The sequence below is a fragment of the Styela clava genome, chromosome 11 (genome assembly GCF_964204865.1).
Source record: "Styela clava chromosome 11, kaStyClav1.hap1.2, whole genome shotgun sequence".
NCBI classification, from domain to species: domain Eukaryota; kingdom Metazoa; phylum Chordata; class Ascidiacea; order Stolidobranchia; family Styelidae; genus Styela; species Styela clava.
The window spans coordinates 6,326,228-6,340,243 of record NC_135260.1 but is presented as its reverse complement, the minus strand read 5'-3'; the positions used below and the strand labels follow the sequence as shown (position 1 = coordinate 6,340,243).

Below are 14,016 nucleotides of genomic sequence, written 5' to 3'. Positions count from 1 at the left end.
TTCCGTCCTTTTGTGTATCTCTCTTCACTTTTCCACTTGAATTGGTTTATAGACTTGTATAGGCTTATTGGCTTTTTGCTCGAGTAAAGGTTTCAGACTGAGAAAAATAAGATAACAAAGTTCAATGGGTGGGCAAAAGCTTTGGTCGGACGTGAGAATGAAAATATGTGAAAAAGTTTATATTTACTGAACTGGGGACTTCTCTGCTACTTGCTACTTACTCTATCGCCGCTTTACTAGGATTTCGATATATTCTTAAATCTGAAACATTAGTTTGTAAAAATAAAGATGGGCATATTTTAGGATACATTGATCTGTTTTCTTTCTCTATTTACCTTCTAAATAATTCCCTCGCCTTCTGAATTATCATATTATTGACTTTATTGCATTTCATGCCAATGCCCGTTACCCCCTTTGATCAAATTTACGCAATAAAAATTATAGTGTAGGAACAGTGACGTATCTACGTGAAATGGCGCCCATGGCGAAAAGTTAAAATGCGCCCCTTGATCTTCGACTGACAATTGGTGTTGAATTGGGTTTCTTTTACGTTATTATTTGGGTAAAAACACGAGTTTTGACTATTTCCAATTTGAAATAATTTATGCCAGATACGCCACTGTTACGGTTCATATAAAAAAAAAAACGTTTCTTAATATCAAGAAAGCAAAGAAATGGAGGTTGTTTTTACAGGTTATGTTTGACTGCAGGTAGTATCCATTTATATTCAATGACAGGAAACGATAGGAAGGTGTTAATTTCCCACTAAAATGCTTTCTCACTGTAATGTTTTCAATTGCCTTCTACCAGTGATAGAATTCAAATTCTTAAGTACAGGTTTATTAAATTTCTTAAAATGTATGTATGTCACTACGTAAGTAACATTAACATGACAACTTTACATAAACCTAATACATAACTTCCGAAATGCTAAATATAACGCTAGTCTCAAGTCTCGTTTTTTTGTGTGATGGCGTAATCAAAATTCGAAATTGTGCTCCTTGTGGCGGTTCCGCCTTCGCGATCTCATGGTCCGGCGAAAACATGTGCACTGCGTTACCGGTATAGGCTATTGTGACTGACTGCATACCCGTGCCATTTCGTGTCCATATATTTGAGCATCGCTCTCTCTCTCTCTTTGACTTCGCCTATAAAATGTCAATCGATTTATCTTATATGAGATTTTTGTGGCCACAGTGGATCTAAATCATATTTTTAGTCTGCCAGCGAGCGCTTTAGCACAAGTCTATTTCATTGTAGTTGACAACTGTAGGGCGACTATGCTTTATATGATATAAAGCATATTGTACTTTTTATGAAGACGATCTTTTTTTTTTTATATATTCTTGATCTAATAAAATATAATGCAGAAAGCTACTCGCTGATGACTACTCACTGGGTCTGGCAATTAAAGTCAAACTTTCCAATTAAAACGATAGAAGCGAACTTAAATGATGATATTATTGCAGTCAAAATGGACATTACGTGGTCCGTAGCTTGGTTTAACATTTGTCTCAAACAGATTCGCATATTTGAATATCTCAGCGTAATAGACGGAAAAAGAATTTTCTCTACGGCCCTGCATTTCTAGCTTCCTTTTCCTGTCTGCTAAGATTCAGCGATCTTTTTCTATAATAACATAAATAATTCCACACACATTCATATATAGTGCTGTATAAAATGTTTATTCGCAAAAAATATGAGGTATATTTGGTGCTTTATATTTCAAAATCGATATTTTTTAGATCACTAATTAGGATTTTAGCTCAGAACATTCTTTTTTCTATATAACACATACACACTGTTTGAAAAATAGCGTTAGTTTCGCTAAAGTTTCTCAGTAAGTGTCAAAATGTATAAATCTAGTCAACCAAACACTTGGGGACCAAAATTTAAGTCTCGACTTGTGATTGATGACTGATACAATTGAAATTTTACTTGATGATGCTAAAATTATGATTGATAAAGGCAAATTATTATGTAAACTTTAAGAAAATCTGTTATTCTGTTCCAAAAATGACAAAGTTCAAGAAAAATGTTCAATTTTGGATGTTTGAATTATGAAAAACCTGATTCGAATCAATGGTTTTGCCTAAAACAATTTATTAAAAACTTTGCATCCTGCTACAAAAATAGCAGAAATAAAACTACTAATTCAGGTGATTTATGGCTGATAATCCAATAAAATATGATTTAACTATTTGACTGTTTTTTTCCACAGAATTTTCAAAAATATTAAAATAATGCACAATGATTATTTAGTAAACAATACTGCATTTTTGTTGATTTTCAGAAAAAAAATACAGATAAACTTTAGACAGCAATGCAACACATGGGCAAGTCTGGCCCGATGATGAAATCTGATTTAAATGAACTGAACAGAAACGAAAACTAGGTACCTTCCATGTATGAATCACGTTTGATATTACACGGATTCTCGTGATTGCAATGTAGCATAGACTAATGGGTTGCCATTTTCGGCTATAGATAGTTATGCCTTGAAAATTGGTTCATGCGATATATTTTTAATTTAAAAAGTCCATTTGGAATCAAAATATTCCCGTGGAATAAAAATTCAATTTTTCCGAGGTAAAAAAAATATGAGAGAAAAATGATTATTTTGACAGAATATACTATGATTGGTCCTTTAAAATAGTAATATGGCAGGTATTGACGTATATTTAATGCACGAAATTTTTTTCTATTTTATAAAGTTTTTGGTCTCAATTTTTATAAATTTTAGCCCGAAAATTGTTTTCTGAAAACTGAAAAATATTGACCAGTTTACCTAAATTATCAATTCTTATAAACAAATTTGTTACAAGGTAATTTCTATCTTTTATAGATAAATCGAAATATCCCTATAATCACAAACTTTGGGGGGAATATTTTAGAGTACTGGAAAAAAATTTGGCCCTTGAAAATATTTTGATATTTCAAACAAAAATATTAAATAAAAAAACGGAGATAAAGCTTCAAGTATGTACACCTTTAAAACAAGAAAAATCGCGAAATATTTTTACAGAATCAACGAAAAAAACTATTTTGCGAAAAAAAAACGTTGAAGAAATAAAAATACAATAGAATACAAAATGATGAAAAGCATTGAAAAATACAAAAAATTTCTGGCATTTGACATTGAATTGTAAAATACGTAAACAAATATTTTACAAATTCTTCGAAATGAATAAGCATGAGTGACAACACACTAACGAATCAAAAATCATAAATTATATTGTGACTAAAAAATATTAGTAAATTAACTGAAATTTTTAATTAGCGCAGAATGGTTGAAAAATAATTTTTGAACAAATGTGTGTTTGGGATTTTAATTGTCGACCAAATGTCACAAAATCCATGCAATCTGGGAAAAGAATGGGAAACATAAGGCATCAAAGCCGCTAATCACAATATGTGGTTACCAGTCCATGTCGGGTATGGGATTAGTTTGCCAGTGATTTGTTCTAGGTGTATTGTATTGTGAAGTGGAGCAAGCCGTAACCGACCAGCAGTTATGTGAACTACCCTGTGATGGCAGGAATCCATCAAACCTGGTACTGTTATCAAGTTTTAACAAATTAAATTCACTGGTAACTGTTTACTTTTATAACATAGTTAAAACACACTCATTCAAAATATTTTAAAGCAGGCTTATTCGTGACAATGCTGGATATAATTGTGACGTAACAATTTTGCTTACCGTATTTGTTCGACAAAATATATAAAGCATAAATACTCATTCGCTATGAGGCTTATTGTTTTATTTTTTTGAAGAAAATTTTCGAAAATGAAAATACCCGAATATAATAGATAAACATATATAAAAACATATTAAAATTGATGACGTAATTAACCGTTTACGTCATGATTTCCCAACCTTTGAAACGCAGTATCTACGGCTTCCGAAGCTTCGTCCACATTCGGTGAATTTTGCGATGTTTCGGAAAGTACAACATTTCGAAATTCGGAATTATTCGAAAAGTTGTTAGAGCGTTCATCAGCCGGATTTAGGGGTACCGGTTTTGAAAATGCATCCGGAGGAAATCGATTAGACGAAATCCGATCCGGATCAATCGATTTTTGATCGGTTATCGGTTGGAAATTTGTCTCCATTGTTGACGATTCGGTCGAGGAATGATTGTTCTGATATGAAGAAGGTGGTAGATATACAGGGCAATGCTGAAACAAAATGAGAATATTATTATAATTTTGAACATCATCACAACCGGATAATTCCGGATTTATAATTTGCAAAACCCGCATTCCGGATTTATCATTTTTGACTCGTCTAAACAAATTTGTCCCTTTGAAAGTCTATTCTTAAAATTAACCTAAGACAATCATTTCAGAGTGTAGGAAATTGGGTACTCCCGTAGTGTGAGTTCGCCTACTTTACATCAAGTTGTGTCAAGGGACTGAAACCTATGGGCAGGGGGTATATCACTTCGCTAACACAGACAGTCCCCGTACTAGAAGTAAATTAAGAAAAATCGAAATAAAATTATGGCCTAACCCTAACCTAGTACACACACGACGGAAGTACCCAAAATTCAACTTACTATCGCAGGGTAAACGTTATACAATGTTAAAGTAAGGTTAAATTTGTGATGAACTATCTACTTTTAATAAGCTATTCAGTGCATTTGCTGCGAATAATGCTTCAAAAAAGCAGGTACCTGTGTTTGAAAAATGAAAATTGAATGCTCAAAAAACTGTACAGACCGAAAAAGAGGTTGTAGTCCTAGTAGCGGTAATCGAACAAGATCCCTAGATTAGTTTCGCCAGATAATTAAGCCATTTCATTGGCTTCCCTCACTATATGTGGAACTAAAATCTAATACTGTTCTAGCATCTGGGCTAACCCAACTATGTAGTAAAAAACAACAAAACTAGGCTATGGAGTCTTGCACGTAGTGAAAACGGGTCGAAAATAGAGTAAGATGTCTTTGTTACCTGGCGCCTGGCTGGTCGAACTTTTACGGTAACTGAGGATGTTAATGTCGCAATATGTTGTCCCATGTCATTTGAGGAAGTAGCTTGATCTTTATTTGAACTGGCATTTGGTTTATTGTTATCCATTGTGCCTTGGTGAACGATTTGATCTTGATTTCTCGAAACACGCACCGGAGACTGTAAAATGAAACGAGAAACTTGAAAATGGAATAATTGGGCATAAAAAAATATAAGTTTATTATGTGAGGTTTCCACTCCAAACAAGGCTATGTACACGCAGATTATAAATATTAAAATAATCGAATTCTTTACGTTCGGCATTGCCTGTCCAATTCATCACACCACGGATGAGATGGCTGACTTTAGACTTGAGCCCATAGTTATGTAAAACGCTCCATCTTACGAACATATATAAATGATTGTATACTCAATTGAGTAGTAAATTCAAACAAAAATATCGTACGTTGAGCATTCGTGCACATAATATGTATTTCTTACATTTTCTCTCATACTAAAAGAGTCCAACTATAAATAAATATCCAAATCACAATTTATAGAAAGCAAACTATAATCTACTTACGTCACAGTGATGAAGGTGTGCGTGATTGGTCGAGTTAGGATTTGACGAATAAACAACAAAATCTGGATAAATAAGGACACGCCCATCATCCAAAGTTGCTCTGGGTGTACTTGACCCAGACGTACCCACAGAATGGGGGTGACAGTATCCAGGGTTAATCTGATACTGGAATCTGGGGTCCGGATAAAATGCTGGTCGATGATGGGGATAGCGATGTGTTGTGGGTGTATGACAATATGATGGGTGAAAATATGGGTCTTGGTATCCGTAACCCCGTCTCTGCATGTAAGATGAATCATCACGTGATGTGCAATGTCCACAGCAATCGTTGGTATGGCGATGATACCTGTTATACAAAAAAATAATTAGTATGAAAAATCAGAAATATTGCTGCCATTTAACAGTAATTTAATTTTAAATCATTGGCCAAGTATCTTTGTTTGAGATGTTATGTTTGGACCAAGCATGGCCTTGACTTGGATCGTGTATATTGATCGCGGCGTATTGTTGGTAAAATATTACCTTGTAATAATCCAAATTAGGCAATTATCTATTGACGCTATAGCAGGTGTACGCAAAATTATTTTGTAAAGGCCACATTAAGAAATTCACCGTGAGGTCACGGTTACTATTCTCAATCGCTATGATATTCGATAAATTCGCTATCTAGGAAAATTTCACAACTTTTTTCGAGAGCATTTTGTAAATTCTGAACAACGTTACAGCAAGGCAAATTACCTTGGTGTATGATTGCTATTGTTACAATTATGCCGACAAACTCGATCATTTTCTTCAATTGCTGGAGTAGGGGGCGGGGTCGGCGTCTTCAATCTACTTCCGCCTCCGAGTGGTACAACTTCCGGCGGTGGACCAATGAACGAAAGTACAACCGGAAGTACCACTATTCCGTTCCATAGACCAATCAAAACAAGAACTGCTAACACTTGGAAGAAATATCTAAAACAAATAATTGAAATATAACGATGTTTGTCGTTTCTGATATTGTTGATTCTCAAGGCATATGTTCAAAGACGTATGACGTAACACCATTTTATGACGTCACGATTTTTTTTAATGCTTTTTAAAACTGAAAAATATACACGATATACAAAAATATCTATAGTGTCTTGGTATAAATGGCTTTTTGGTCAGAGTCTAGTTCTGGAAGACATTCCAAATATCGATCAAATTTAAAAAACAAAACATACCTGACAATAAAATCAAATTCGGAACCAGATAACATCACAACACCAAGAAAAGTGGAAATAGCGCCATCGATTACTGGACCCATCATATGTGTTATAGCTGCTTTCGATCTATCTTCCCTGTTTATAGGAAAAACGAATAAATAAATGCCATTTTATGCTTGAATACGAAACTGAGTTAATGAAAAATGATAGAAAATCGTCGTCATGGAGAAAGAGAGGTATTCGTTGATTACAAAATGACATGGAATGTTATGAAAACATGAACGTATGTCACCCTGTAGATATAACAAATAATAGTTTTGTATTCACGAAATATTATGACTACATGAGAATCGTCGACGCCTAATTAATGACATAGTACACTCTATGATAGTTAAACAACGGCAGTGTTTCATGTCTGTACGTAAACCTCTTCGGAGTAAATTGAAATTTTAAATATTTTGTTTTGAATCTATTAAATTTTAAAGTAATTGTTCATGGCTATGGACCAAAACTAACTATGTTGCCGTATGAAATTGAGTAGGCGATGCAGAACAGGAAAGAATTAGATTCTTTTTTATTCAACGGTATACTGACGTCATCGAATTATGACGTCATCGGCTTTGTATATTCTTATACAAATGATCATACCTTGAGCCGCATGATGTAATAAACGCCAATGTTATATGTACAGTGAACTCGACACCGAGTCCTATAGCAGCAACCAATATAACAGCAGGTACCGCACTCAGTTTTATTCCAGCAATTCCCATAAATCCAAGCAATTCTGTTGTTATCGTGATCAAAAATAGACACTGAAATAAAAAATGAAAAATTGGTATATGAAGCAGGAAAAAGGGGTGCACGTTGTCGACATTTTTTATTATCTTACGAATTTACGATTAATCGGGTAATTACACCACATTTTTTTAAATAACAATTTATTTCCGTCGATATATGAGTGAAAAACTAATGAATGTGAGTGAAAAACTTAAATTCGTTCAAATAACCCATTAACCAATGTTACACACCGTTATTCCAGCCGCCCATGGATTTAAAAGTACAATCGCCACTACACTTGATATTGCTAGTATTGCAGTTCCCATCGCTATGAATAACCATTCCCTCAGATCAATATATTGTTGCCAGAAAAGGAACGGGTATCCGGTAGGATAACTTTCGACTCCTTCAGCTTCGTAATGATCACACAATGCTCGAACTGATATGATGACTTCAACAAAATCGTCATTTTCTTGAAGGCCTGTTGCAAAATGTAACGAATTAATGTAAAATTTAATAAATTAATCAATACAAAACCTCGACTTTACCATTGTTCATTATGTTTCAGCTGGTAACTTTGCCTGATCCTGATGGCTTTAAATTGTAACATTCAAAATCAGAGTAAAAATTTTTAACCCCAATCATCATTCTAGAAAGCCAATTCAACAATTCGAATCAGACTTTGACACGATGCTTCATAATTCTTTGCCAACTTTGCAAGTACACAAATTTTCACTCCTTTCACCACTGCCTCTATTATAAGTAATTACTAGAGCGCAATACTGCAATTTATTGCCACGAATTTTAAAAGTCAAAGGTCAGTTGAAATAGTTCCTACTAAAGTCATATAAAAGTGTTTCCAAGTATTAAAATAAACTGAAAAAGTTTGGGTGAAATATCGAGCCCGTATGACTCAGTAATACCATCACGATGCGTTCTCAAATTTCAAGTTTTGAAAATTTGAAATCTGTTGGTCCATTCATTGCGTAGAACGAACATGTTTTCACAAGAACGCAATTTAACAAAACGATTCACAGGTCCTCATCATGCTCAGAAATACACAAGTAATTTGTAATACTCACCATTCAAAAAGTAAGGCATTTGAGCGTATGTGACGGCTCTTGATCTCGGTATGATTAAATTTCCTCCTCGTTCATTCGTCCATGTTAAAGGATTAGGAACCATTTCAGCGAGAGATGCGATGTATGCTAATGGATCTAGCTGTGTCCATGCAGTTAAGTAATTGTAAAATGCATCTTCTCGTATTATACCGTCGTCAGATACAAGCCTAACAATGTTGACCTGTAAAATAAAAAAGTCGGTTATTGATATGGATTCTTGAATAGCCCAGATGTCTTTGGGTTGAAATATGATTTTTCGTCGTTTCCAAAAACATATTAAAATATAATTTTGTTGTTTGATAGACAAAATACATGATCACTGCTCTTGGGAATGGTAAAGTGAGTTTGGAACGATTGCGCATGTGATTATGGGCCTTTTGGATGAAAGTGTTCTGATTCTGATATACAATCGAACATGGTAATAGAACATATCAGGCAATCTAAGCAAGTTTAAAAACAAATGAATAGTAAAAAAGAAGTCTTAAAATATGTAAAGTTACCAAAATCGGTAACGCAAGAGAAGAAAAATTTCAAGACATGTTATAGACTAAACCTATTATTACACTAACGTCACGAACACTCATTAAGAGACTGGTCTCTGAGCAAAGTAACAGACGCCCACTGGAATATCACTGCTGAAACTTGCAGAATTCGAATCTAGAGGATTGTTTATTTTCTAGGAGCTACAAATATGTATAAGTGTCTTCCTACACATAAACTTGTTTGCAGTTAAGTTATGAAACACTTCCTAAAAATAATCTACTTTTACCTTTTGGCAAGGTTTATTGTTGGGGGGTTCGCATCCAATTCTTCCAAAATCGGTTGTTTCCTCAAGTTTTCCGGTTTGTAGGAGAAGTTTGAACGCAAGAACTCCTTCGTCTGATGCGTGTGGTTTCCACGTTGTTTCATTGATGTAACCAAGAGACCAGTCTTTGTCGAAGGAATCTTGTAAATCTGAATATTTGAGGAAACAAAAACGATCATTAAAAAGATCATGTGTAACGGACGCGAATGATGTATAGATTTGACGTTACGTTTCGGACCATGCTAAGGTATGGGAGAATTCTTATCGTAAAGGCGTCTGAATGTTCACCTCCATTCAGTTGACCATCTTCTAATCAAAGATAATATATTGAATTCATAGCCCACGGAATACAACTTCAGGGTGGCTCTACAAATCGGGAATATTTTGGTCTTTCCAAACATGTATAGCTATGACCCAAAATACGTGTAACACTTGTACTACACATGTCCCACTATGTTCGAAAGTAAAAACAAAATCAGTCAAATTGTTACAGGGAGCATAAGAAGTGGGGTAATACAATAAGTGTAGACTGTAGAACAAATGTTTACAAGTGTGGAGTGTGGTACAAGTGGACTGGGTGTGCTAAAATAACCCATTTTCATATCTCATCGATTGTCATATGTATTCTAGTACAGTAATATGACATACTTGACAACCATTCTCTCATATATTCAAGCCAAAATTTAGTTTTTGTTCCGTCTGTATTTCTGACGACATGCTTTAGTTGGCTGATGTTATGATGCAATTCATGAAGCTCACGTTGTTTGTGAGCGTAGTCGATGTCTGGAAAACAATTTGTTAAATAATAAACAAACTCATTCAGGTATACACGCTTTTATCAGCCACTGAGATAAAACCATGTACTGAGAAATTGTACCGAAGCAATAAATATATCCACAGTACATCAGAAAGTAAAGTTTAGATATGAGTGTGTATGGTATTTTCGTACACACTGTATGTCTATGTTATTACACTTTGTAGAAAAAAAATCGCTCAAAAGTCCCTTAGTCGAATAAAATAAAGATTACAGAGTTGAATGATTATTTTGCTCAAGCTTTTGAAATTTATGCCTGGGCTTAACCCGCCCACAACATAACAGATAATTCATTTTTTTTTCTGTTTTATTTCACAGTTCACTGTTTTTCATATTTCCAGATAAATGTAGGGGACAGAGATAATCAATGAAAAAAGTACAATAAAGTAATAAAACGTTTCTCCACGTTCAAATATTTTATTTATTTTTTGTCGCCATTTTACATTTCGCACAAACAAGATCATACGATATAACCTGACATTATAAACATTGTGACAATCGAAAACTTATTTCCTGCGTAAGCGATTATCTTTCAAGATATTTTGATGAATCATATGACCTCTGAAATGAGACATCATCACGCAAATTCAAGATCATAGATTGTGGAAATTATTATATAAGTATTCCTTCGCTATAGGTTTAAGTTGGATTAAATGACTCACTACTATATTTTTCCAGTCTTGTTAATTACCGAGCATGGAATAGAAATTAAAAAGGACATACCGGATCGCTCAGTTTTGGACTATATTTAAACTATCAGAAGAGTCTTGTCTAAGCTGTGTCTCAAACCATCATCAGTCGGACGTAAAAGCCTACAAAGTTGGGCTGTGGTTGTTGCACCCATTGACTAAGCCAGGGCTACTCAACTGGCGGACCGCGGTCCAAATCCGGACCTTTCGACCACCTAATTGGGACCGCGTCGGCTTGTATATTTTGGCATAATAAGCATCGTTTTAAAGTTTTAGATGATTTTGATACAATTTAAATACAAAGCTACCGATGTACGATATCTGTGTCCATATTTGTGAGCCATTCATTGCTCTTGTATTTAATTTAATATTGCCTTTGAAGTTTCGTTTATTTGATGAAATAAATTTTCTGTAATGTCCTGACCCCAGTAATTTTGAAGTTTTCTAAACAGACCTTTGTTGAAAATAGTTGAGTAGTCCTGGTCTAAGCTACCTCGATCAAAATACGTCTCATTTATTTCTATTCCTATTAACCAAGAATCCTGATTTAGCTTACGAATAATAATTCCATTTTGATACTCAACAATTTTATATCAATAAATTTAAAGTAAAAAACAGGCCACAAACCTTTCGTTACAATCAACATGTTATAAAACGAAAAATATTCGAGTTGTGCAGACAATGCGTCGTGTTCTCTTGTGTCTCGTGGTAAAATATCGACCAATTCCAAACCATCTCGAACTTGCAAACATCCGTATATGGAACCACCCAGTATTAGACCACACAGTGTGAGAACAAATATCTGAAACCAATAAAACGAACATAACAATGGAATCTAAATAAACTTGAATACTCCGCTTATCACCGATGCCATATAGAAGTACTATGGCCACCACAATGTCAGCATAATGTAGCAAAATGTTAAAGCTAAATAGTACCGTAAGCTTTGAAAAAAAAGGAATATCTTTCTAGCGGTTTCTTCCATTTTTAAATACTGAAAGATCAAAACCAATAGGTCCATAAGTGGATAGATAGATTTATTGATTTTTCACCCCAAAAAAAAATTGAAACACATATACAATAAAGAGACACATTGTTTTTTGTTAAAGACTAGAGGAAGCGATACGATCACATGGTCATCTAAGTTAGCTCCCCCCCAAATAGGTCAGAAAAAAATGTTTTACAGTCTCAACTTAATAACAACAATTTAGCACTTTGTATTCAAAAACGTCTTTTTATTTATTTATTTGTGTATTGCTTAATAATGTTTGCTATCAATTTTCGGATTGAAATTCCATAATTGCAAGATGAGTTATGTAAGTAAGTGGTAATAGCTTGGAAACAACAGTTTCGTAATTCTGGTAAACATATTGATAAATATATTATGATTCAACTAATGTTTGATATAGTTTGTGAATAACTAGAATAGATGTAAGGAACTCACGCGAACCGGTGTCTTTATAAGAAAAGGTCCGTAATATTTCTTTGCAAATTCTGAGACGGTAACGAATGGAAAACAACCAGTATATTCGGATTCTCGTCTTGATTTCTGCTTGTTACTCGACCAACGGAACCATTTTGATGCTTTACTGCGTGCAGTGGGAACGAGACTATGTGTTGAACTCCTCACACTGACCATGGGTGTCACAAGATTGGACGAAGCAGCTGTCGTGGAAGGGGTGAGCTTGGATTTTGAAGGATTTGAACGAGTGTGAATAACGTTAGGTTTCGGATTTGAAGATGTCTGTAAAATAATGTTACAAGTTATTCGAAACACATAACACATAAAATGCTAATTAATTAATACATAACTATCAGTTGAGATTACGCAAGACTAACAAAACTACTTTTTCTTGCTCTACTATGCCTTTGTGGAAGTGGATCCGTATGCGTGTATAGTAAGCATGCTGTGGCAAGAATAAAGATGACTATGCTATTTGATAAAAATAATGCTCAGATATATCAACATGAAGTCAAACGGCATAAGAAAATGTGTTCCCTTGTGTTTTGAAAAGTTTTCGAAGATATAAAATGAAACGGCAAAATTTTGGGTAAGATATCTCGCGACTTCGATCATCTTCAAGTACGGGAAATTGATTGGTCCACCAGTTGCGTAAAAAGACAACTAGTTGATAAAAGTATAGTGGTCCAAACTGCTGCTTCTTTTTATTTGCTTTTGTGTTAGTGAGTGCACTGGAGGGCAAGAATTACTATAACATGAATCAAAACGGCCTTGATCTGATCTTATTACTTTGCGTAGACGACTCGTTACAGGTTAAAATTCAAAGCTTAAACTTACTGTTGTAACTTGCACTCCATTGGATTCACTCTGATATTCGAAAGCAGTTTTTGGCAAAGTCGAGTTATCGGGGGTTACCGTGATCTGTGGGTTTCCTTCTGGGGTATATTTCGGTGGTGGGGTCATTGGTGGATAATACTGAGGTACCTGAGATGTCTCAGCCCCGTTCGCTTGGGGGTTTGTAGAACTGATGGTGGTTTCGGCAGCAGGACCCAGGAATGTAACAAACGATTCATTTGAATAAGCCTGCGAATATATAAAACATTGATAATACATTTTACATTATTAGAGGCGTCGCACTTTAATAGATGTCTTACACTTTTGCGCTGCCTATCTATATTCATATTACGAGCACGTGGACGTGGAAACGTAAAAATGAAGAGACAATCGGTCCCTGACACGCATGGAATGATTGAAAATTTTTGAAATTATCACAAGTTACACAATTCTTTTGTGCGTTATGATTGTGTGTGGGAGGATGGGTATGGTGTTCGATGTTAGGAGGGTTTGTACAATTAGAATATTGAGTACTCCCGAAGTATGTGAACCAAGATGGCGGACACCGGAACGTAGTATGTGTACCAGGTTGGGGTTAGGCCGTAACTTCATTCTAATTTTACTTATTTAGTTATATTCTGAGTTCGGGACGTTCCGGTGTCCGCCATCTTGATACTTCGGGAGTACCGAATATTGTTTACCAGAGTGAGTTAGTTATTTAGTGTAAAACACCCGAATCCAATATCCCAGATTCTTAGTATTATTCGTATCTCTATGAACGGTCACCCTCC

At 34.8% G+C, this 14,016-nt stretch overlaps 1 protein-coding gene across 1 annotated transcript in view; it reads right to left on the bottom strand.

Annotated features, from left to right (window-relative positions):
• Window positions 1-1,664: 1,664 nt before the first annotated feature.
• LOC120348051 (protein patched homolog 1-like) overlaps window positions 1,665-14,016 on the bottom strand; it is a 55,957-nt gene continuing 43,605 nt past the window's right edge. Inside the window, exons 16-28 of the mRNA XM_039418160.2 lie at window positions 13,229-13,474; window positions 12,374-12,673; window positions 11,557-11,731; window positions 10,075-10,209; window positions 9,391-9,575; window positions 8,583-8,802; window positions 7,752-7,981; window positions 7,372-7,535; window positions 6,742-6,858; window positions 6,272-6,490; window positions 5,534-5,879; window positions 4,954-5,130; window positions 1,665-4,179 (exon numbers count right to left, since the gene is read on the bottom strand). Coding sequence (XP_039274094.2) covers window positions 3,850-4,179; window positions 4,954-5,130; window positions 5,534-5,879; window positions 6,272-6,490; window positions 6,742-6,858; window positions 7,372-7,535; window positions 7,752-7,981; window positions 8,583-8,802; window positions 9,391-9,575; window positions 10,075-10,209; window positions 11,557-11,731; window positions 12,374-12,673; window positions 13,229-13,474 — 2,844 coding nt within the window. The 3' untranslated portion in view covers window positions 1,665-3,849. The remainder of the gene's footprint in view (window positions 4,180-4,953; window positions 5,131-5,533; window positions 5,880-6,271; window positions 6,491-6,741; window positions 6,859-7,371; window positions 7,536-7,751; window positions 7,982-8,582; window positions 8,803-9,390; window positions 9,576-10,074; window positions 10,210-11,556; window positions 11,732-12,373; window positions 12,674-13,228; window positions 13,475-14,016) is intronic.